This window comes from Phoxinus phoxinus (genome assembly GCF_949152265.1).
Source record: "Phoxinus phoxinus genome assembly, chromosome: 2".
Taxonomy (NCBI): domain Eukaryota; kingdom Metazoa; phylum Chordata; class Actinopteri; order Cypriniformes; family Leuciscidae; genus Phoxinus; species Phoxinus phoxinus.
Genome location: NC_136877.1, coordinates 6,239,949 through 6,262,863, shown reverse-complemented (window position 1 = coordinate 6,262,863; position 22,915 = coordinate 6,239,949). Strand labels below are relative to the sequence as shown.

Sequence of the window (22,915 nt, the reverse complement as noted above, 5' to 3'; positions counted from 1 at the left end):
AGAATCGTAAATATGGAGAGAACGCGGAGTGGCCAACTTTAGTGATTCAGGATTAGGCAAAAACATGGTTTGGAAGATGGATTCATTATGTACAAATTAAACATTAATGTAACAATATAGCTCATTAAACAAATTTTTTTACATTTTGAGTTACAAAAAATGCTAACTACCTAAACCACATGCCCACAGTCCGGTTAATAACTGTTTCATACTAAACTGCTTTCTCGAAGAAGAAAAGTAAAAGTCTGATTGGCTGATAACATGATCACGGTAACACAACGAGGCTGTAAAAGTTGATTCGTGTAGAGATGAGTTTACCTGTTTGGCGACATGACTTTTAATGTCTCTGACAAACTAGCCACTTGTTAGCAATGCATTTTTTTACGAGATAAGTAAAAATGGAGTACTGATGAATTTTATGTTGTAGGGGAAAAATGTGAGCTTGCGTTAACCACAGACCCTATTTTAGACATTTAACCAAAAACCCATTAAAAAAACCCATTGAGCTAAAAGGTTGACCTACAAAAATACCTTATCCCAGCAGCACTCAACAGAGCCAAGACCTTCAGTAATAAATGTCTTGTTACACAAGGCTATCTAAATCACCAAACAGAACCTAAACCAAACATGTTATGAAAAAAAAAAATTAAACACTAGCGCATTGCAATTTCTCTTCTAACAACACAAGCCCTTGCTAACAAAACGTAACATGTAAAAAGCTTCAAAAGCACTCTCTGGTGGGAATAAATGCCAGAGGCATTCTAATAATCCTCTAAAGACACTGCTTAGATGCTGGAATCAATTACTCGTAATGACCAGGATCTTTAGTACAAATCAATAGAAGCTCAGATCAGATGCTTGGCCAGTGAGAGTCAAGCATTTAGCAGCTATTTCCGTGGCTCCTCACCTCACCCCTTTGTATTTGTGAGTAAACAGCGGTTCTGGCTCGGTGAAGCAGAAACGCTCTCATGGTCTTGTTTGATATTATGAAGGGAGGGATCAGAAGGAAACTCAGGGGAAGGTAATTGCAGCGGGCTGCTAATGGCGGGGACACCACAATTCAGGACACCTTCGCGCAGGACGCTCGATTGCACAGGTGTTCTTCTCTGTTATTTCTGCTCTCAAAGGCTCTTCTGTGATGAAGACACTCGCCACTAAATCCCCTACCTCTAGTGATAATGGGGCGGCAGAGAATGCGTCAGAACAAAGGTTTATCGAAAGGCAATCGTTGCAGACTCTCCTAAACACACGTTTTGTATTAAACACCAGCACTTAACACCAGCCAAAGCCTACATGATAGGGAGAACATTCTTTTTTAAAACACTCGGACAGACTGCAATTTAGTAGCTTCACAAAAAAAAGGGACCAACAGACAGACAACCTACAATTTTTAGGACTGATCCGTTACTTTTGTGATTGTCAGTATGAGACTTTCTGTGGAATTATTGCACCGGACCTTTCTGTCTCACCACTCCACGTACATTGTTAAAAGTGGTAACATGCAATTGTTACCCAAAACCAATCTAGCAATTACTGTAAATTTGGCGAAAAATTACGCTCAGCAAATTTTGCTCACGTTCAACTTCACGGTCACACGATTTTGCTGCATTGATCAACAGAAAGTTGCTTGAAAACAAAAAGTGGATTTTGTGTGAGCACCGCACTTTATATTGACAAATGACCTTTTCGAAACTTTGCTGAAATATCGCTAATGTGACCGCCTGAATGTTTACAGGTCAATATTGAAAACCTTGAAATGAATTGAAAACATTGACAATAAATGTTTGTATGCTTTTGTTTTTTAATTGTTGTGGGTTCAATATAATATTTAATACATAGTTCAGTCATGAAACTCACAATCAGTTACACACGCTGATTGGTTCTTCCAACGCCAATCAGAAGTACTTCCTAATGCATGTAACCATATACAGTATCTCACACCCTATAGGCAATAATGAAAAACGTCTTTCTATCCCTCCTCCACCCCAGTGCACCTGTAGAGGTCGTACAGTAAACAGTAAAAAGTAACCATTGCAAAACCATTAAAACGTTACAAAAACATATTACAAAAATAACTGTAAGGGCATATGATACATAAAACTGTATTAACCGTTATTTTTTACATTTTTAAATACAATTTATAATTTTATTTTCACAAACTGTGTCACATTTTCATTAGTCAAATGTTTTCCTTTGTTCGGTTTTCCCGCCACTCCTTTGTTACCATGGTCACTATCATTATGAGTTCATTTGGTTCAGCTGTGTTTGAGTAATCATCATTATTTGTGTTTGCTATATAAGTTGGTCCCTCAAATCCATTCTCTTTCCGATCACTGTTATGTTGTGTGTGGATCAAACTGTTTGCCTGTCTTCTAGATTGTAATTAAAACTTTGTATCTTAAATCTTAATCTTAAATATTCTTCCTGCAACTCACTGTGACTATACTGTACACAGCTTTAAAAAAAAAGTTACTTTATGTTTCTCCTTTTGGAAATTGATATTTAGGCCCCGTTTACACGTACATGGTTATTTTGAAAAACGGAGACATTTCCCTTCGGTTGTGCCCCTCGTTTACACGCAAACGGAGAATTATCCTCTGAAAACGATTCTTTCTAAAAACTCCGGCCAGAGTGGAGATTTTGGAAAACATTTTCACGTTTGCATGTAAACTGAGAAAAACTGAGTTTTAGGCAGTCCACGTCACAGTATGCGACAGAACTTGCACTGCGTCAAAAGTGCGACCTATATTTTCGGGATTCTGATTGGCTAAAGTGGGCTTGAGCTTCTCGTTACACTGCCACCTATAGGTTTGTCATGCTCTTGACGGCATATACACGGGTTCGTGTAAACGAACACTTTTCTAAAAACGGAGAGGGGTGAAATGTCCGTTTATGAAAATAACCGGCCACGTGTAAACGTAGCCTTAGGCCTACTAATTCAGCTCATTATTTGGTATTTTAGGTTTAGTCAACACTGTAAAGAAAAAAGAAAAAAAAGTTGCTGCCTCAAATTTTTTAAATACAATCAACTTTGATGTTTAAGTCATTTCGACCTTAATTACATTAAACTGCATTAAAAAATTAGTTGAATTTTGTATAACTTATTAAAAAAAAATTGCTTAACTTATAGCACTGTAAATACGTTGTCAGAACGTATTGATAATATAATTGTTTACAGTAAATTGTATGTGCTTTTTGCAAATGTAATTGTTTAGTAGTTGTTTTTATTCAAATTGTGGTCTTGTTTCACTTCTCGAACCAGAAAAAAATGTAGGGCGGGACTTGATTTTGTCCATGGGGAATTGATTGGATGGTTGTGGTTTGCTATTGGTTGATCTCATGTGAGTGACAGGTTGCCCCGCCCTCATCATCAGAGAAGAGATGTCGCTGCAAGAGGGAGGGAGGTTATTTTGATTCAAAATTATGAGGGAAACATAATATAATGTTTAAATCTTTAATAATAAAAAAGACATTTCATACAAATATAAAAATGGTACAATTTTATTTCATGGTGACTTTAAACCTCTACAATAACAATTTCAGCGACATTTTAATTGAATCTATTTTAATTGAATGCCCATGATACTTTCCTAATCTATAGCAAACATCTTCATGCATCAATATAATTCTCCCACAGCCTAATTGTTCTCAATCCATTTAAAAAGAATAGGTTACATTTATATCTTCTGATCATAAAAAAAATACTTCATATATTTAAATGCATTTGATAGATAAACCCAAATAATCCAAAGTGACTCTTTGTTTTTGAAAAAATCTAGCCAACAAACTAAATACATTTACAGTATCACAGTATTGTGCATTATTTCCATATGTCCATTACCATATTCATCATAAAACATTATATTCATATTATATAAATAGGTCAATGGAATGATTGCTAAATATATTTCAGACTGAATAAATATATGCTCAATTTCAAACATAAAAGAAATACAAAAAACTACAACAGCAATATAATACTGATAAGGATGTGATCTCTACTGAGCATTTTGGCTTTATTAAATCAAGCAGTTTCGCTGCTTCTCGGTCACTACACATTCCTGTACTGGGTGAAGAGATTGTAGAGGACCCTCAGCGTGGACTTGAGGTCACAGTTGACAATGTCTAAAGAGACACATAAAAGATCTGAACATGACTGAGGAATGACTGTATACACTGTTCATTTCAATATAATGTCAAGTGCTGCTTCTAAAATGAATTGACATTGCACTTTTTAAGTGTATTAAGTAACATGGTCATGAAAGTATACTCTCTTTAAGCACACTACATGTGCACATTCAGTACAATTAAGCACACTTATGGCGCTTTTCCATTACCAGTACCAGCTCGACTCGCCTCGGCTCGGCTCGGCTCGCGTTTCGCTCCGTTTTCCATTGCATATAGTACTTCCACAATAGTACCTGGTCGTCATAGCGACGCGACACACACCCGCTACCCACACACACAGGACAATGGAGGAAATCGAGTGTATGCTGTTTTACATAATATTAGTAATGGGAATATCACACAATCTCTGGCAAAACTATTAAAAAATGTCGGGGTTATTCGGGATCCTCCGTCTGGCGCGTGCAATAATGACGCAGTGAATAGTGACGATTATCTCTGACCAATCAGCAGTCTGCCGTGTGTCACGTCACAGTTTAGTATCGCCTCAGCTCGGAAGCAGGTACCGGTACAACTTTTAGACAGTGGAAAACCAAACAAAGGCGAGTCGAGGCAAGGCGAGCCAAGGCGAGCTGGTACTGTGCAGTGGAAAACCGCCATTATACAGTGTTGCTAAGTAAAAAGAGCCCACATCAATATCATGTTCTGGATACTAGCTAATAGCTATATTTTAATCTCTCGCCCTGCAATGAGAAATAATAAAGATGCTTGCCTTAGAAATCACCACTAATAATTAACAGCAACACATTTCATGGTGTCAATGTATTTTGCATTAAACCTCATTTGGTAGCAGCCGCCCATAAGGCATATTCTCAGTTAGATCATCTGCGCCACATTAACCAGATGTTGTTTAAGCCTTGTGATCACACAGAGGAACTCTGTTGCGGCGCAATGAAAATGCAATTGTAAATGCAGCATGCGATTGAGGCATTAAACAAAGCCTTCGAGTAAAGCAACCACAGCACAACTCCAGCCCCATCTGCTGATTAGCTTCTCATTCAAGTAGTTCAACAGCGACAGTAGAGGAGATCAATTCAACTGATACACATGGCAACTCTTCTTAACTACAATAAACTACTGCAATCAGGCATCATGTCATGACTGTTCATTAGAAATCAAGCACTGAAGCACATTATTCATTACAAGGATTGCAAGACGCTGAGAGAAAAGTTTAATCTCACCCTCTGGCCTGGGCTTTGGCTTCTCCAAATCGCCATCTTGCATCAGTTCAAAGGAAAATGAAACATTGTGCACCTAAAACATTACATGCGAAACAATGCTGTGAGTCAGTGACATTGAGAAATCAATTATTTTAAAACAAATAATGGCATTAAAAAATAAAAACTGCCTTTTTTTGTTAATGCATTTTACTGTTCTTTATTGTGAACAATTCATTAGTGTATATCATTTTTTGGACCTTGTAATCTTTAAAAGGTACACTATGTCATTTTTGTCAATTATATTCTGATTAATTTCGGGTGGGTCGCGGGTGGATATGATAAATCATTATTAACGAAAATATCAACTACATTCTCTAAAATATGAGCATGTTCCATTACAGTTTACGTTTCAAGGGAGTAAAGCCTGTTTATGCCATTAAGAAAATGAAATTCTGTCAAATCAATTTTGTTTTAAAGAAATGTTCATTTAAAAGCAGCGCTCATTCATCAGTGTATTATACCAGAGATGCGCGCATCAACCGCCGCCGAGTCCGCCGTTGAATGTGATGATAATCAATTTATCCTCACGTGTTACAACACATAAGAATAATAGTAATTTGACCAACGGGTCCGGATACTTAAATCAGAGAAAATTATTGGTGCGGGTGAGTGGCAGGTGGATGATTTGTTTTTGGCTGTGGATTCGGTTGACGTTTTTAATGAAGTACGACTCGCATTTACTGGGGAATATCCGATTTGTCTGCTTACATGGCAGACGCAAATGCACGTATCCGATTCATATCTGATTTTTTTCCACATATGAGTGAGGCCTGAAACCGATCTGAGAATATCGGAATCCATGTGCTTTTTTCCTGCTTGCACGTTCGCCGGTCATATCCGATCTGTGCCACATGAGAGGAAAAAATCGGAATTGGGTCACTTGAACCATGCAGTGTAAATGGGGACAAAAAGTCATCATCTCCGCGTCGCTTTTACAACATTTTAAATCCCTCAGTTCTAGACATCCACGAAAAAGCCAAGCCGATGTTGATTCTTGTTTTGTAACGAGCTCTGTCGCATTGTCTTTTCTCTCCTCTGTTCGCTGGTTGTTTAAAACGGGTGATTTCCCGGAAGTTGGAGATTTAGCGGCTCCATGTCAACCTTTTTCACTCATTGTGACAACTAACCTATGAAACTCCATATACGCTTCAAAGTAGCCATAGCAACTTTACTCTATTTACGGATATGACCAGATACACACTGGCGAGTGATGTATGTACGGGATTTCCCGCCAAAAAAAAATCTTGCTAGGTCTAAAATATAAACACTTACAATATGCTTACCATAGTGAATCAGTGTAAGACAAAAACACGTTTTGGAAGAAGAATTGATGATGTATTGACATTAAATTTTTTTTTTTTTTTTACAAAAAAAGTTACGTATTATACCTTTAATAACACTGTCCCTCCATTAACAGTCCTTTCCACCCACATTTTCAAGCTTCAGAAAGTAATTATAAAAGTAATCCATATGAATCAAGCAGTTTAATCCAAGTCTTCTGAAGAGACTTTGTCGTATAATATGATGAACTGATGATTTATAATATGAGAACTTGAAAATGAAAGTGCAAACATTCTCATGCAAGCATGTTTGAGCTGCCATTAACCATATTTGATGTGCTCTTTGTACGGTATGTACATTTATAGAAAATGTAATCCGCATGATTCATATAGATTACTTTTACAATGCCTTTAAGAACTTTTTGAAGCTTGAACATTTTGGTGGATCATTAAAATACAGTGCCTGTATTGACAATGTAGGCATTGTTTTCTTTTCCAATAAGACATTTTTACTCAGAATCATGTCTCAAAACAGAGGTCAGTAGTAATTTCTATTTAATGCCTATTTTAATCTTATAATTATTAAGTATATTGTCACAGTAATGCACCTTATGATCAAAATTTTCAGGGATGAGGAAGAAGTTATAGAGGGGCACAAAGTATCCTTCTAGGAGTCCCATCAGTAAGACCAGGTACACGCCATCTGCAAACTGGAGGGAATCGCAAAACATTAAGATTTCGTTTTTTTGGATATGCACATACATGACTGTCTGTGATATTCTGTGAGTCAAAATCACGTTACCTGCGTTTCCAGGTCTGACACATCCAGATTTAACTTGTTTAAGTGCTTGTTCACAAATGTGTTAAGAGTCTGAAAAAAAGAGAGACCAAAAGTTCAGAGTCAAGAGTCAAAGCTCTCAGTGAGTAAAACCTCTCAAGAAATAGTGTGATGTGCTCTTGCCTTTTTCACTACATTCAGCTTATCTGGCGCATGGTCAAAAAGGGTATCGAAGGCGTCTCGCTCTGTTAGAGTAAAATATGACATGATTGCTCATTTGCAGGGAGGCAATAGAAAACATTTACAGTCAAATTTTATGTTGAGGTTTAGTACATCACATCAACTGTGAACGTTTGACAACAACAAAGTGTCTAAATACTTCTTGCAGGTACATTTTAGAAAAGCCTTTTTTTCTAATTCTGCTGCTCTGCATTGCTACTAAAATCACTTAATTTTTTTTCCTGTCCATTTAAAGTTTAATTTTATATATTTTGGATAAAATACTATATTAGTGTACTACATATTTAATGTTACTTTAAAGTCCCCCTGGAGTGAACATCAAGTTTTTAATGTTGTTTATATGTCTATGTGATGTATGCTTTAAGAAAAAAACATGTGCAAATTCATGTGTCAACACCATTGCTGAGTATGTTCTCCTTAAAACTGCAGTGAATCTCAAAAACGCGTTTGAAATCACTAGTGTTTCTGACATCACAAACTACCTTGTAACCAATCAGATCAACGTGTGATCGTCAACGAGTGGATCTCTGAGCTGGAGTGAGTGAGTGGAGGCGGGGCTCATTTGCATATTCATAGAATCGCGTATACTAAATGAGGAAAGGGTGTTGAGTTACATTCAAGCTATTTTAAGGCATGAAGACTTTTTTCAAGGGAAAAAAAAACTTTTAAATATGTTTAAAGGAACACTCCACTTTTTTTGGAATCTCTCCTAGAGTTAAACAGTTTTACCGTTTTCGAATCCATTCAGCCGATCTCCGGGTCTGGCGGTAGCACTTTTAGCATAGCTTAGCATAGATAATTGAATCTGATTAGACCGTTAGCATCTCTCTCAAAAAAATGACCAAAGAGTTTCGATATTTTTCCTATTTAAAACTTGACTCTTCTGTAGTTACATCGTGTACTAAGTGATTTTCTAGAAAATCACAACTTTTAATTTTGCGTCGGTCTTAGTACACGATGTAACTACAGAGGAGTCAAGTTTTAAATAGGAAAAATATCGAAACTCTTTGGTCCTTTTTTTGAGAGATGCTAACGGTCTAATCAGATTTAATGATCTATGCTAAGCTATGCTAAAAGTGCTACCGCCAGACCCGGAGATCGGCTGAATGGATTTGAAAACAGTAAAACTCAATTGTTTAACTCTAGAGGAGTTGTAAAATGAGCCTATTTCTAAAAAAAAGTGGAGTGTTCCTTTAAGGGATAAAATGATTGACTACAGTGCGACATTTTTGTTTACACATTAAATCAATTTGCTATTCAAAAATGTCTCATTTCATTAGAAAAAAAAAATCTATTTTAAAAATCTATCTATCTAATACAGATACATTCATACATTGTTCAAAATGTTATTCAGGCCACTGTAAATACATTTTAGTATAAGCAAACATAATAATACACACCATATCTTCCAGACAATGCCCTATGGGGGAAGGAAAAAAAGGATTATTATTTCAAAGATAATTTGAGCAACAAAAGAGACACACAATCTATTTATCTTTGACTGAAAGGGTTTTACACAAACAGTCACTAAATGGCAAAATAACAAGCAAAATCAGAGGGTCGTATCAAGAGTGCCAGGATGAAAGGCAAACAAAAAGATTAGGGGGGAAGGGGATGCTCCGGTCCCAGGAGCGGGCCGATCAAACAGAACTGGGTTCCAGGATATTGGCCTAGTGGACGTGTGCCCAGCAGCGGCTCCACAGTCAGTTCTGCCGGGGCAGAGGCATGTCTCAGCAGCTGCTGCCCGAGGAGCTGCTCTCTGCCTTATCTCGAGCCCGCTGGACCACTGATAATCAGCAGCAGCGGTGGAGAACTGGCAGAGCAACCTCTACAACCACTGCAAATCACACACACACACCCTGTACACCACTGCTACATGACTCTCATGTCACCGCATGATAAAGCCAGCGGATGCCTGATCATATTTTAACATGTAAACTAAACATATACACGTTAAACAATACAACAGACACTTGTCCTCTGCCTTATTGTTCATCTTCTCAATTTTTTTGTCCTGCAAAAGGGTATTAGGCCCCGATATACTCACGGCGAAGTACTTTTTTGCTCTTTGTTTAGGGGTAAAAAGAAATCGAAATACGCGACCAGCAGAAAACTGTTAGTGAACATCTCGACGACACCCACACTGCTGAGAGCAACGTTTAGATGTAAATATGTGCTGCGCGCTTTCCTCTCAATAACAAAATAAACACAACAAAAATGACAACGGTTAGAAAACAGAAGTTAAGAAAGCATCTGATATCGCGATGTGGATGTTTGTACCAGCTCTGCAATTCGGCACTCCAGTTAAGTCACGTCAAGCACTTTATACAGTAGATTACTTTAAAGCAGCAGCTTTACAGTATTAAACATGAAAAACAAGGTCAGTGACTTTTTGAATTAGAATTACAACTTCAGTTTCTACTATAAAGCGCGTGCTCCAGTGTGTTTATGTTTTCACTCACAGACATCTGACCTCGACGTGGATCAGACTCTCAACTGATCCACGTCTACCTATGCGAATACGAGGCCTATCACATCATCCATATATTAGCTCCTTCAGTATTATCAGCAGCTGTCGCGTTTCTCAGGAGCGAATTACCCTCCTCCATCCCCAGCTCCACCTCTCGTCAGTCAGGATTTGGCATTCAGATTCCCCTTTGAATCAGACTAAATTCTCGAATTATGTTGTACATTAAAATCTTGAATTAATGATATCTGCAATACATTCATATTGGTTCTGTATGCTAATTGTCAATCGTATTTGACGATAGTGGTCCTGACAGAACTTAGTGTTGGCCTGATTTTGTTCGAAATGACGTCACACAGGTTCATTCTGCATTTTCGCTTGAAGTATATCGGGGCTTTTAGCATTATAAATGCATTTATAGCATATCAAGTTTTTTTATAGATCAACATTAGTGCATTCTCATAAACTAAGAATAAAGAGTAGCTTATTTTATAGTAGAATTTATTCATCTTGTTAATGTTTATAGAATATATTGTTGGTCACAGTTAGTTCAGTGCATTAATGCTAACTATTGTGTTAATGTTAACATGTCGTTCTGTAAAGTGTTACTCTTTTATTTGCAAGGCCTGTTATGAATAAAAAATAAAAACATACTCTATGTTGCCAGTAATTTCCTCCTGAATCTGCCGAGACTGAAGTATTCCCTCTCGTTTCTGTTGGGATAGAGAAACATTTGACTAAATAATGTAAAAAGCAAGGGCAAGTTTTTAACATTTATCAGAAATTCACCATGGCAAACAAAGCTTCTGTTATTGTGATTACTGTAACATCACAATAAAATAAGATACCAAGTTAAAACAGTATTACTATGGTGTGTTTATGGTCAAAGGTTATTTAAAAAACGTGATCTTGTAGCTCATTCATGAAACACCAAACAGAATGAATATCCTTGTAAATGTAAAATTATTCAGTCAATTGCCATATTGCAACAATATGGATTTATGACTATTTACACAGAACTTTTACAAAGGTTGTTGCTCATGTTTTCATTCAGGTCCATTGTGACAAGACCCTTATATGTGAGTAAAACAATATAGCAACTGAGAAGCTTAAAGCAAATTGATTAGCTAGAAGTTATGAACGGAGAAATAAAAGCACCTGGACCACGACTACTTGAATGGACACATGGTCTGGCAGTCTGATAGGGGCCCGGAAATGCTGAGAAAGAGCCACCAGCAGGTGAAGAATGGCCACACTGTTCTTCGCATGAACCGCTGAGAAAAACACAACAGAATAAACAGCAGAAGCAACAACAGGAGGGATCTAATGCTTTCGAAACTAGCTTGCTATTTCTGGCCGCTCCTAAATTGCCTATAAGCAGAATCAGTGAAATACCCAGTGACCACAATTGACCCGTTGTAGGAAGTTTGATTGACAGGTGATCTGACCAATCATACTGACCATCCGCCAATTTGTCCGACAAAGCAGTCAGGAGAGTTAGTGTATTAACATGGGAGGATTTGAACTTGAAAAAACGGTGTGTACTGACACCCTTTCCACGGTTAAACAACATTATTCTTGTCATTCATGTTTATTTGATGCTATAAATGAACTAGAAGGAAGAGATGATCGGTTCACGAGCAGCTTTAACTGATGGTTTACAGCAATCTGTCAGACACATTAAAGAGCCACAAAACGGTATTTTGTGTTTAAATTTCTTTTTTAAAAATGACCAAATTTGAAAGGTGAGACTTTGTTTAATATCAAAAGTAACCCAAAAGTAATCTGGTCTGTCAGCGCGTTGTCAGTGTCCTCTCTGCTCCGCGATGTTTTGCTCAATGCGTGAGAACACAGTGTGGCGTGAGAGCGGCGTAGCTTGTCAGACATAGCAACAGTAACTAAAGGGGGCGGGTCTTTGCGAACGGTCAATTGGTGTTAAAAAGAATAAAACGAACTGTTCTGGTGGCAAAAAGGGAAAGACAGCTGAGTGATGAACAGTGATGAACAGTATAATATAGCGTGCCAAATAGAAAAGAAGCCAAAGCTACAGTACATACAGTCAACATTCCATTTAATGTTCCTGGAGGAAACTTGGAGGGTGTCATTGATCTTTTCCAGCACAGTCTGCAGCTTCTGTTTCTGAGCGATCTCACACTGAGTCATCTCAGCCACATTCAGCTTCTCTCCCTCCAGTTTCTCTGGGAATAAATACACAATACATTACTGGGTCTTAATGGAACAACAATAAAGGCTCTTTTCCAGAACAGATTCCTCACCGAAGAGTTTTTGAAGAACCTGCCCATCGTAGAGGTCTTCAGCTAGATCCTTAACAATGATTCTCTCTCCCACCAACACGTCATTGATCCAATCAATGAGCACCTGCCAAGAAACACCGGAGAAGTGGGATCTTTGAAAAATGACTAATTGAATATGCATGTTAATACCGTACCGCAAACTACCCTTGCGAGTTGCAATCATCCATGCATCACAAAGTATCATGGGATTTGGTTATTAGTACCGTAAGTGAATGTCTTGAAATAATGTTTCACATTATTCTAAGGATGATATACAATTATAAACATATATACTGTACTTTGATTTCTTTTTATATATAATTTATGTTGTGAATGCCAATGTGATCTTTTGAGTCTGTATTTTACTTTGATGTACACTCTAACATAAAAATTATTTATAGTAGAAAAGGTTGTTTGCACAAAGAAAAATTGGTTATTTTAAGAACTTTTCATCTTTTGTTTTTTTGGGGAACCAAAAATGTGACCCTGGTCACATGTCGCACGGCTATATTTGTGGCAATACATTGTATGGGTCAAAATTCTAGTTTTTTCTTTTATGCCAAAAATTATTAGGATATTAAGAAAAGATCATGTTCCATGAAGATATTTTGTAAATTTTCTACTGTAAATATATAAAAACTATATTTTTGTGAGTGGATGCAGCACAATCGTGAACATAAATTAACAACTTTAAAGGAGATTTTCTCAATGTTTAGATTTTTTTTCACCCTCAGATTCCAGATTTTCAATAGTTGTATCTTGACCAAATATTGTCCTATCCTAACAAACCATACATCCATGGAAAGCTTATTTATTCAGGGTTCAGATTATGTATAGATATCAATTTTTTTTTAAATTTACCCATGTGACTGGTTTTGTGGTCCAGGTTCACAAATGTTTTTTTTTATGGCGTACAATTACAGGGTTTGAACAATGAGTCTCTTTGCATGATAGATGACATCTGTCCCACTAGACTAACTTGTTACACTTGAGAGTTGCAAGTCAAGAGAGTGAACGAAAAAGGCCAAAGCTCTCGAAGAAGAAGAACAGTTGATTTACCTTCATCAGCTCTTGGAGTTTGGGATCATTCTTTGAGTTGGGATCAACCATGGTACGGACTTCATTCTCGTCTTTTGAGAGAAATGGGAAATACAGCCGCTTTTAGAGGCTTACAGAGGCTGTGTGGTTGAACTCTGAATTAGTAATGTTGAGAAATGTTACCAAGCATGGTGTCTTCAGGGCCCAGCTCAAAGGGTGTGGGGCTGAGGGGCAGATTGATCGCATTCATACCCTCCTCCTGGAGCTCAGACACTATGAAAAGAAATGCACCACAACACATGACATAAAAAGATTTTCTCTTGAACCACTTCATGCTTCAAGTCATGAAAAACTGAATTTGCCTTCACAAGATCTCAATGTACGATGATATATACAGTATATCTGAACTCAACCCTGAACTCAAGACCTTTCATTGAAGCTGAACCTCTGCAACTTTCTTATGTCAAACAAATTAATAAATGAACATCTTTATATGCCAAGCCTCGTCCGTTCATAAACTTGGTCCATTAGTCACAGCCAGGTTAAAAAAAGAGAAAAAATTAGAAGCAAAATTACTTTGGATACTTAGTCTTGTTATTGAAAAATCATCAGTGTTTTGATGCAAGAAACCTTGAGTAACTTAATATTTTCGCTCAAACTATTATAATGTTGTATGATATGACCTCATAAATTGTAGCATCATCTAGCAGCAATACTCAAAAAACTGGCAGAGCTGAACACACATCTCTTTTAAAGCTGTGCCTCTCATCACTGGAGGTCAGTTATGCAGTATTAGCCTCACCGGGGAGGGGTGAGGCTAATACTCTCATTTAATGCTATGCATTCATCCCTGAACACGTTCAGATTAACAAAAGGACTACAATTCAGACCTTCAATCAATACAGCAATATTTGCCCAAATGAAGAATGTTCAGAAACCAGTACAAAATATCTAAAATCCCATTTCAACATTATGTTGAAGATGAAGAATGTATTTTTTATTAGACTAAATATTCTAAATTATAATTATATCTATATTATAACATGAAAAATATTTCTAGCATTATTTTCTTATAAATCCTGATTTTGCCGAGTTAGACGCGTTCCTGGGTCAATATTGGGTTTTGTTGATCCTGAAACAACATTTCTGCCTGAAAATGTAAGCCTATAACCCCAAACCTAGAATGAATGAATGAATGAATGAATGAATGGATGAATGGATGAATGAACGAACGAATTAATGAATAAATGGATGATTGATTGAATGAATGAATGAATTAACAAAAGAATGAACGGACTAATGAACAAACGAATGAATGAATGAATGAATGAACAAATTAATGAATGAACGAAAGAATGAACAGACAAATGAACAAACTAATGAATGAACGAATTAATAAATTACTGTAGGAGTGAATGAACAAATAAATGAATGAATGAACAAATGAATGAATGAATAAATGAATGAGTGAATGATTGATTGAATGAATGAGATGAGGAGAAAAATGTAACAAATGAATGAACGAATGAATAAACAAATGAACGAACAAATAAATTAATGATTTAATTAATTAATGAGCGAACAAACATGAATGAATGAACGAACGAACGAATGAACGAATGAACGAATGAATAAATGAATGAACGAATGAATGAATGAACGAACGAATGAATGAGGCATTTATATAGTGCTTTACAATGCACTACTGTAAGCACTTTACAATCATATCAGGGGTCTCTCCTCACTAACCATGTTCAGTATCCAAATGTATGAAGCACTTATCTGGTTGAAAGCCTAAATTTGACATAAACTGTAAACTTGCCCCTCAAAATTGATTGATTGATTTCTGACTGCATATCTCGCAATTCTGACTTTATATTTTGCAATCGTTGAGCACGTTCGCACATGCGCAGTCTTCAAAAACGCTGCTTTAAATCTCTTGACAAACTAAAAGACGTAAATTACATTTGTATGTATTCTAAATAAATAACACGGGTTGTACTGAATGTCAGCTTGCTTATTTTGCTAAAGATAAGGATTTATTCAGTCTACATCTCATGTAAACTAAACTCTGCTTCTAACCACAGCTCGAGAGCTCTCGTTTCAACCACACAAGTTTGCGATGCTGTTTGCGAACGTTCGTTGGAACGATGGTTTCGGGAAACAACAAATCGTTGAACTATGCTGATAACGACGGAACTTGCGACCATAGTTGGCTAACGATGCTTTCGGGAAACGCACCCCAGGTCGGACTTTATATCTCACAATTGCAACTTTATATATCGCAATTGCAACTTTATATCTCACAATTCTGACTTTATATCTTGCAATTCTGACTTTATATCTCGCAATTCTGACTTTATATCTCACAATTCTGACTTTATATCTCGCAATTCTGTCTTTATATCTCGCAATTCTGACTTTATATCACGCAATTCTGACTTTATATCACGCAATTCTGTCTTTATATCTCGCAATTCTGTCTTTATATCTCGCAATTCTGACTTTATATCTCACAATTCTGATTTTATATCTCGCAATTCTGACTTTATATCTCGCAATTCTGTCTTTATATCTCGCAATTCTGACTTTTTTATCTTGCAATTCTGACTTTATATCTCGCAATCCTGACTTTATATCTCGCAATTCTGTCTTTATATCTCGCAATTCTGACTTTATATCTCGCAATTCTGTCTTTATATCTCGCAATTCTGACTTTTTATCTCGCAATTCTGACTTTATATCTCGCAATTCTGACTTTATATCTCGCAATTCTGTCTTTATATCTCGCAATTCTGTCTTTATATCTCGCAATTCTGACTTTTTATCTCGCAATTCTGACTTTATATCTCGCAATTCTGACTTTATATCTCGCAATTCTGACTTTATATCTCGCAATTCTGTCTTTATATCTCGCAATTCTGTCTTTATATCTCACAATTCTGACTTTTTATCTCGCAATTCTGACTTTATATCTCACAATTCTGACTTTATATCTCGCAATTCTGACTTTATATCTCGCAATTCTGTCTTTATATCTCGCAATTCTGACTTTTTTATCTTGCAATTCTGACTTTATACCTCGCAATCCTGACTTTATATCTCGCAATTCTGTCTTTATATCTCGCAATTCTGACTTTTTTATCTTGCAATTCTGACTTTATATCTCGCAATCCTGACTTTATATCTCGCAATTCTGTCTTTATATCTCGCAATTCTGACTTTATATCTCGCAATTCTGTCTTTATATCTCGCAATTCTGACTTTTTATCTCGCAATTCTGACTTTATATCTCGCAATTCTGACATTATATCTCGCAATTCTGTCTTTATATCTCGCAATTCTGTCTTTATATCTCGCAATTCTGACTTTTTATCTCGCAATTCTGACTTTATATCTCGCAATTCTGACTTTATATCTCGCAATTCTGTCTTTATATCTCGCAATTCTGACTTTATATCTCGCAATTCTGTCTTTATATCTCGCAATTCTGACTTTTTATCTCGCAATTCTGACTTTATATCTCGCAATTCTGACATTATATCTCGCAATTCTGTCTTTATATCTCGCAATTCTGACTTTTTATCTCGCAATTCTGACTTTATATCTCGCAATTCTGACTTTATATCTCGCAATTCTGACTTTATATCTCGCAATTCTGTCTTTATATCTCGCAATTCTGTCTTTATATCTCACAATTCTGACTTTTTATCTCGCAATTCTGACTTTATATCTCACAATTCTGACTTTATATCTCGCAATTCTGACTTTATATCTCGCAATTCTGTCTTTATATCTCGCAATTCTGACTTTTTTATCTTGCAATTCTGACTTTATACCTCGCAATCCTGACTTTATATCTCGCAATTCTGTCTTTATATCTCGCAATTCTGACTTTTTTATCTTGCAATTCTGACTTTATATCTCGCAATCCTGACTTTATATCTCGCAATTCTGTCTTTATATCTCGCAATTCTGACTTCATATCTTGCAATTCTGTCTTTATATCTCGCAATTCTGACTTTATATCTCGCAATTCTGACTTTTTTATCTTGCAATTCTGACTTTATATCTCGCAATCCTGACTTTATATCTCGCAATTCTGCCTTTATATCTCGCAATTCTGACTTCATATCTTGCAATTCTGTCTTTATATCTCGCAATTCTGACTTTTTATCTTGTCATTCTGACTTTATATCTCGCAATTCTGACTTTTTATCTCGCAATTCTGACTTTATATCTCGCAATTCTGACTTTATATCTCGCAATTCTGACTTTATATCTCGCAATTCTGACTTTATATCTCGCAATTCTGTCTTTATATCTCGCAATTCTGTCTTTATATCTCGCAATTCTGACTTTTTATCTCGCAATTCTGACTTTATATCTCGCAATTCTGACTTTATATCTCGCAATTCTGACTTTATATCTCGCAATTCTGTCTTTATATCTCGCAATTCTGTCTTTATATCTCACAATTCTGACTTTTTATCTCGCAATTCTGACTTTATATCTCACAATTCTGACTTTATATCTCGCAATTCTGACTTTATATCTCGCAATTCTGTCTTTATATCTCGCAATTCTGACTTTTTTATCTTGCAATTCTGACTTTATACCTCGCAATCCTGACTTTATATCTCGCAATTCTGTCTTTATATCTCGCAATTCTGACTTTTTTATCTTGCAATTCTGACTTTATATCTCGCAATCCTGACTTTATATCTCGCAATTCTGTCTTTATATCTCGCAATTCTGACTTTATATCTCGCAATTCTGTCTTTATATCTCGCAATTCTGACTTTTTATCTCGCAATTCTGACTTTATATCTCGCAATTCTGACATTATATCTCGCAATTCTGTCTTTATATCTCGCAATTCTGTCTTTATATCTCGCAATTCTGACTTTTTATCTCGCAATTCTGACTTTATATCTCGCAATTCTGACTTTATATCTCGCAATTCTGACTTTATATCTCGCAATTCTGTCTTTATATCTCGCAATTCTGTCTTTATATCTCACAATTCTGACTTTTTATCTCGCAATTCTGACTTTATATCTCGCAATTCTGTCTTTATATCTCGCAATTCTGACTTTTTTATCTTGCAATTCTGACTTTATACCTCGCAATCCTTACTTTATATCTCGCAATTCTGTCTTTATATCTCGCAATTCTGACTTTTTTATCTTGCAATTCTGACTTTATATCTCGCAATTCTGACTTTATATCTCGCAATTCTGACTTTTTTATCTTGCAATTCTGACTTTATATCTCGCAATCCTGACTTTATATCTCGCAATTCTGCCTTTATATCTCGCAATTCTGACTTCATATCTTGCAATTCTGTCTTTATATCTCGCAATTCTGACTTTTTATCTTGCCATTCTGACTTTATATCTCGCAATTCTGACTTTTTATCTCGCAATTCTGACTTTATATCTCGCAATTCTGACTTTATATCTCGCAATTCTGACTTTATATCTCGCAATTCTGTCTTAATATCTCGCAATTCTGTCTTTATATCTCACAATTCTGACTTTATATCTCACAATTCTGACTTTATATCTCGCAATTCTGACTTTATATCTCGCAATTCTGTCTTTATATCTCGCAATTCTGTCTTTATATCTCGCAATTCTGTCTTTATATCTCGCAATTCTAACTTTATATCTCGCAATTCTGTCTTTATATCTCGCAATTCTAACTTTATATCTCGCAATTCTGACTTTATATCTCGCAATTCTGACTTTATATCTCGCAATTCTGTCTTTATATCTCGCAATTCTGAATTTATATCTCACAATTCTGACTTTATATCTCGCAATTCTGACTTTGTATCACGCAATTCTGACTTTGTATCTCGCAATTCTGACTTTATATCTCGCAATTCTGACTTTGTATCTCGCAATTCTGACTTTGTATCACGCAATTCTGACTTTATATCTCGCAATTCTGACTTTATATCTCGCAATTCTGACTTTATATCTCGCAATTCTGACTTTGTATCACGCAATTCTAACTTTATATCTCGCAATTCTGACTTTATATCTCGCAATTCTGACTTTATATCTCGCAATTCTGACTTTGTATCACGCAATTCTGACTTTATATCTCGCAATTCTGACTTTATATCTCGCAATTCTGACTTTGTATCTCGCAATTCTGACTTTATATCTCGCAATTCTGACTTTATATCTCGCAATTCTGACTTTATATCTCGCAATTCTGTCTTTATATCTCGCAATTCTGTCTTTATATCTCGCAATTCTAACTTTATATCTCGCAATTCTGTCTTTATATCTCGCAATTCTAACTTTATATCTCGCAATTCTGACTTTATATCTCGCAATTCGGACTTTATATCTCGCAATTCGGACTTTATATCTCGCAATTTCTAACTTTATATTTCGCAATTTCAACTTTATATATCTCAATTCTAACTCTGTATCTTGCAATTTAGACTTTATATCGCTCAGGTCGAACTTTATATCTCGCAATTCTGACTTTATTTCTCGCAATTGTGAGAAAAAAAGTCAGAATTGGAAGATGTAAACTCGCAATTGTGAAAAAAAAAGCCTGAATTAAGAGATAAAAAGTCACAATTATCTTTGAAGTTGTTTTATTCCGTGGCGGAAAAAAGCTTTCATAATTATCTGCCAGTAGTTTTTTTGTTAACTATTTAACTAATAACTAATTATCTGGTAGTATTGTTAGTTTTAAGATTTGAAGTACACTTCAGGTGCACATTCTGCACAATTAAGCACACTTCTTTTTCACAAGGGATTGCAATTCGCTCTATGACATGAATATGCCGTCAGCGGGGAATTGCTATCATTAGTTAGCGTGCTACTGTTATAGTGGACATAGGACGTGTAACTCTCAAACCTATTAACAGATCAGTGTTATTAATGCTTATAGATTAAGCCTCTGAATCTTGCTGTTCCATTGAATCCCTCATTTAATTGACCCTGTCTGCCATCCTGTGAATCAGCACATGGTGTCTCAAGCAGGTGATCTTCTAAACACCCTCTCCGTCTCCATCTGCCCAGTGGCCCGTCGATACTGGCCGATCACTAAAGCAATGCTGGAGCACATCTCTGTGAGAGCCAATCCAGAAGAAGAATCGGTACAGATCCCTAGAGATATCGACATCCTGTTTTTAATCAACGCCGAATCCTGCCATCGCTGCTGCTTCTAACAGCGGAGGGCAAGGAGAAGCAACTTCCCAATGAACTCTCAGGTTTAGCACTTATCCATAACAGCAGATTTACAGCTTGTAAATGAACTTTTGACAAGATTTTTCATTTCTCTCGGGGTGCCAGATGCTACTTCCTGCTTGCGGTTCTTTCTCTCAGTGAAAATCTAAACCCACAAATAAACATAGCTAACTAAATATGTATCTGCCACATGGGACCAAAGAAAAAAGAAAAGAAAAAAAGACAAACAATTCCATCACTCCTATATATAGCCTACTGTAATATATATATATATGAATGTCAGATTATCTGCAGTGACATTATGAATGAGCAATGGATGTCAGCATACTCAGAAATACACAAACAACACACTTCTCAAGTTTTTTTCTTCTTATGTTTGGATTACAGATTTTTTAGGAAAAATTAAGAAAACAAATATGTTGTTATAACATCATTATGAAACATTTCTGACAGTCTCCTGATTATATTCACAACATAATTTGGTTACTCTTTATTTTAGGGTGTCCTTTTTACAGTGTAATTATACGTTTAAGCACTGAGTAATAATAATTAGCTATATGTACTTATAAAGGGTTAGGGTGGTTTAGGGTTAGTTGCATGTAATTATGCCTATTATAGATATTACTACAGTAACTACATGTAACGTGTAACAAGGACACTGTAAAATATTACCCAGAATTCTTAATGTGAAAATAGGCAATAATTTTCACATGCATATCCTTTAAATATTTACCCAACATCTCACAATGAGTATTTAAAACACAGCCACTTCTCTTCCTTATATGGTCACAGCAGAGACGTAAACATTCACTCACATTGTTAAGTTTATATCAACAACACTGTACAATTTACATGGTCAGAATTAAACAAGTAACATGACGAAAGAAAGAAAGAAAGAAAGAAAGAAAGAAAGAAAGAAAGAAAGAAAGAAAGAAAGAAAGAAAGAAAGAAAGAAAGAAAGAAAGAAAGAAAGAAAGATATCTTAACTTAACTTATGCTTAGCCCATATTGTATAATTTATACAGTATATAGGCATATTATTAGATTGCACTACGTAATACACTGTAAAAAATCTAATGAAACAATAGTGCAGGTGTTCAGCTATACAGTATTATAGCAGACAGATGCATGCTTTAACATCAGTGAGCTTTAGAGAGCAGAGAGATGTATTTGACATGCATAGAATCAAATATTAGAAAGACAGCGGCTATCCGTGCAGTTAAGTTGAAGTCACACCTTCTTTTGCCTTTTTTCTTCTTGCTAAAGTTCCACCAAGTTTTCCAAGAAAAGACTCATCTTTTTTCCTGGAGGAAGGCGACTTCGGTGTGGGAGCTTTCGGCGAGGACGGTGATTTCTGCGGTGAAGACGCCATTTGATAAGCAATACAGTAAATGTGCCTCTTGTCTAGACGTGCGGGTTTAAAGTTGAGGAGAATTATTGAATTCCACTGAACGGAAGCGGAATTCCAAACATTAGAGTAATGACTCCCTGTTGCTTCCATGCAGCGCGAGCGCGTTTCCCAGACCCGCCCTGGGGTGCGTTTCCCGTACAACTATATAGCTCACTGCTTAACTACCATAGTATGATGCATCGTTGGAGAAATCAACTAGCTCGTCACGACTGTTTCCCGAAACCATATGTCGCAAAGTATCGTTCAACCACGCTGGTTTATGACGTCTCGCACGTGGTGGACTAATAAATTATTTTAATTAATCTGTTTGAGATCGAATTAACGCTAGATTTTGTCATATAAGTTACAGACATGGCATCTGAAGACCATTTCTAATTTTTCTCAGTTATTTTGCTTTATTACCAGACTCAATATTTGGCTCGTTCTTACATAGTAGAGCACGTTCGCACATGCGCAGTCTTCAAAAACGGTGTTTTAAATCTCTTGACAAACTAAAAGACGTAAATTACATTTGTATGTATTCTAAATAAATAACACGGGTTGTACTGAATGTCAGCTTGCTTATTTAGCTAAAGATAAGGATTTATTCAGTCTACATCTCATGTAAACTAGAAACTATGCTTCTAACCACAGCTCGAGAGCAGTCGTTCCAACCACACAAGTTTGCGATGCTGTTTGCGAACGTTCGTTGGAACGATGGTTTCGGGAAACACCAAATCGTTGAACTATGCTGATAACGACGGAACTTGCGACCATAGTTGGCTAACGATGCTTTCGGGAAA

General features: G+C 36.2%; 1 protein-coding gene across 1 annotated transcript; it reads right to left on the bottom strand.

Moving 5' to 3' along the window:
• Positions 1-3,440: 3,440 nt before the first annotated feature.
• On the bottom strand, positions 3,441-22,364 carry parvab (parvin, alpha b). Its single transcript, XM_079588202.1, has 13 exons — positions 21,959-22,364; positions 13,686-13,775; positions 13,524-13,594; positions 12,447-12,549; positions 12,228-12,368; positions 11,329-11,444; positions 10,825-10,883; positions 9,104-9,123; positions 7,647-7,708; positions 7,488-7,556; positions 7,294-7,395; positions 5,367-5,439; positions 3,441-4,125 (listed from the first exon to the last, which is right to left on the bottom strand). The coding sequence occupies exons 1-13, from the start codon at positions 22,221-22,223 to the stop codon at positions 4,052-4,054; spliced, it is 1,245 nt and encodes a 414-aa protein (XP_079444328.1). The 5' UTR covers positions 22,224-22,364; the 3' UTR covers positions 3,441-4,051.
• Positions 22,365-22,915: the final 551 nt, after the last annotated feature.